This window comes from Seriola lalandi, unplaced genomic scaffold, assembly GCF_002814215.2.
Source record: "Seriola lalandi dorsalis isolate HSWRI2012SDOR001 ecotype SW California unplaced genomic scaffold, Sedor1 jcf7180002054327, whole genome shotgun sequence".
NCBI classification, from domain to species: domain Eukaryota; kingdom Metazoa; phylum Chordata; class Actinopteri; order Carangiformes; family Carangidae; genus Seriola; species Seriola lalandi.
This window is the reverse complement of record NW_019524880.1, coordinates 236,876-240,268: the sequence shown is the minus strand read 5'-3', so window position 1 is coordinate 240,268 and position 3,393 is coordinate 236,876. Positions and strand designations below refer to the sequence as shown.

Sequence of the window (3,393 nt, the reverse complement as noted above, 5' to 3'; positions counted from 1 at the left end):
ACCTGGCTGTTCTGGAGTCATGCCACACGAGAAACTGTGCACTCACCATTTTCTGGACATTGTCCCAGGATTTCTTCAGTCCAGGTTCTGTCTCATAAATCTTCATGCCTTCCTTTAATTCATCTTGTGCTTTGGAATCCAGCTGAAAAATAGAGCGAGAGAAGGAAAGATACAGTCATTCATCCACCTGTTATCTACACCAGCCTATCCTGACAGGGGGTGGGGATGAGGCAGTGTACACCTGTACAGGTCACAGGGTTGGCACACACAGATTAACCTGCGTGTGTTTGGGTTGTGGGAGGGGCTAACTCATTAACATATAATGACTTTCATATTTATGAGTGAAAACATCCACTACAGTAGGAAGGAACCGTATGAACCCTCTGAATGAATGTTACTGTGATCTGATCTTCATCTTCATTGAACACAGTCATTAAACCTTCACAGCTCTGGTGGAAACAGTCAGTCAACCTCAGATTTAATAACTGGTTGAACCTCCTCTGAAACCAGCTGTTCAGTAGCTTCTGATCAGTGATCAGAGTGATCACACGCCACGGCTAACTCCTTACTCCAGTTAGCAGCTTCTGTTCATGATCACAGTCGAGGGCTTCACACACCTTTTCACCTGCACTGTGAATGTTTGATCATGTTTTCAATATGGACCAGAACAATATAATGATTTGAACTGAACCAGAAGTAAATTTAATATATGTATATATAAAATAAATAGAAATTATATATAGAACCTATCAGCAATTGGAACAGTTTCATATATTTACATATATGTCTAGCCTACATAAATATGTATGTTTATGTATATAAGCTTATATTGTAGACGTATGTAAATATATATCCATCCCAAAGCCTGTCAGTATATGTTGATATTATATACAGTAGAGTCCAAGAGTCTGAGACCACTTTCCAGGGCAACAGGTTGTTGATGCCAGAGGTCAGAGGAGAATGGCCAGACTGGTTCGAGCTGATAGAAAGGCAACAGTAACTCAAATAACCAGTCGTTACAACCCGAGGTTTGCAGAAGAGCATCTCTGAACGCACAACACGTGGAACCTTGAAGCAGATGGGCTACAGCAGCAGAGGACCACACCGGGGGCCACTCCTGTCAGCTGAGAACAGGAAACTGAGGCTACAATCCGCCCCGGCTCACCAACATTGGACAATAGAAGATTGGAAAAACAGTGCCTGGTCTGATAAGTGTCGATTTCTGCTGCAACATTCGGATGACAGAGTCAGAATTTGGCGAAAACAACATGAAAGCATGGATGCATCCTGCCTTGTATCTACGGTTCAGGCTGCTGGTGGTGGTGTAATGGTGTGGGGGATATTTTCTTGGCACACTTTGGGCCCTTTAGTACCAGTTGAGCATTGTTTGAATGCCACAGTATTGTTGCTGACTATGTCCATCCCTTTATGACCACAGTGCACCCATCTTCTGATGGCTACTTCCAGCAGGATAACGCGCCATGTCACAAAGCTCAAATCATCTCAATCAAACTGGTGTCTTGAACATGACGATGAGTTCACTGAACTCAAATGTCCTCCACAGTCACCAGATCTCAATCCAATAAAGCACCTTTGGGATGTGGTGGAACAGGAGATTCGCATCATGGATGTGCAGCCGACAAATCTGCAGCAGTTGTGTGATGCTGTCATGTCAATGTGGACCGAAACATCTGAGGAATGTTTCCAGCACCTAGCAAGGTGTAATTTACCTAATCATGTCATATAATACATATCTGTACGGTGAGAGTAAGTTTTTATTGCTTATTTTCTTATTTATTCTAATTTCATTCTCTTCATTATCTGTTCTGTTTGACTGTTACAGACCGGAGCGAACGCTGAGGTTAAAGGATGTTTCCGTGACATTGCTGTTTACACTGCGATGGAACGTGTGACAATATAAAACCCTGAAGCCTTGAACCTGAACCTTGTAGACCTTAAACTCACCTTGTCGTGAAAGATGTGTATGACCAACACCAGAGTGACCTCTGTCAGGACCAGGAGCAGGAGGATCACAAAGAACTGGGCCGGGCAGAGAAAAGCAGATGGATCATTATTACAAGCTCTGAACATTGTCTGTTGACCAAAGCCACAAAATGGCCAAAAAATATTTCCAAAAATTGAAGAATATGATCAGCTTCTCATCATGTAGACCTCTCACCATGACCAACAGGCAGCGCTGCTCCTTCAGGGCTCCCAGGCAGCCCAGGAAGCCCGTCACCATGGTGATGCCACCAGCCACCAGCAGCAGGTTGGCAGCCGAGAGGGAGGGAAAGGACAGGGGAAGAGAGGAGAACTCTGCCTGTGTGAAGGACAGCCAGACTCCGACGCCGAAGAGACCGCATCCTCCGAGCTGTTCAGGAAGAGTCCCAACGCAGCGTTAATCACACGTGTATGTCCTGTAATGATGTGTCTGATGAGAGATCAATACTGCAGCAGATACTGACCCAGAAGATGAGGTTGAAGACAAACATCAAATATTTGACACAGCACAGACAACTCCGAGACACTGACATCCTGCAACAGAAAGAGGTTGAACAGTGATTCATGTGGTGGCGGTGGTTAAACAGCTGACTGGGGAAAGAATGTACAGTGTGTTGTGTTTGTGAGAGGGCTGGTGTGTGGAGATGAGGACTTTATTCAGAATTTGTCCCAGAGCGTTTTACAGTCAGAACAACACCCATGCTGTGCTGGGGTGGAGGGAGCGGAGTCACATGTAGGTTTGTTGGCTGCTGCCGGGATGAACACACACTCTTCACTGACTGGCACTGAACCTGAGGATCTCTCTGCACGGAGGCCTGTAGGTTTTACGCCTCATGTTAGGAGGCGGTTAGTCCTCCTCCTCTGTGGATGGGAGGGAAATTACACTGACTAACTCTGTCGCTGTATGTGTTCATGTGACTGTTGTTTTAATTTGAATCCAGATTTCATCTCATACCGGAGCTTGAGTTTTCAGCCACTGTGTCATAGTGTTGATGCTGTTGTGTTTTGATACCACGTAATGAGTGTGTAGGCACGTTAATGTGTGTGGGTGAAGTCTGATTTGTTTCTGACTGAGTGGCCCTCAAACACCACCACCCCACAACAGGAAGTCAAACTGCTGACAGGAAGGAAGCTCCCTCCCCTGCTCACTAGACCTAATTATACTGCTGAAGGCATTTCCCATGACCACAGCAATCCTGTGACTCACAGGAGAGCCCAGACCTTATACCAGGGACCGGGATCCAGATCAGAACCAGTGGAGTCTCACCCCTCATCTCTGGTCCATAGAGGCCACACTCACTGAACGGTGTGACTGACACTCTCATGTTAGAGACAGACTGACTGACAGTTAGCTTACTGTCCAACACTGAGCTTATCATGTTACTGATGTGG

General features: G+C 45.7%; 1 protein-coding gene across 1 annotated transcript in view; it reads right to left on the bottom strand.

The window, feature by feature from the left end:
- tspan4b (tetraspanin 4b) overlaps positions 1 to 3,393 on the bottom strand; it is a 12,606-nt gene that overhangs the window by 7,653 nt on the left and 1,560 nt on the right. Inside the window, exons 2-5 of the mRNA XM_023407104.2 lie at positions 2,466 to 2,535; positions 2,180 to 2,371; positions 1,966 to 2,040; positions 47 to 142 (exon numbers count right to left, since the gene is read on the bottom strand). Coding sequence (XP_023262872.1) covers positions 47 to 142; positions 1,966 to 2,040; positions 2,180 to 2,371; positions 2,466 to 2,534 — 432 coding nt within the window. The 5' untranslated portion in view covers position 2,535. The remainder of the gene's footprint in view (positions 1 to 46; positions 143 to 1,965; positions 2,041 to 2,179; positions 2,372 to 2,465; positions 2,536 to 3,393) is intronic.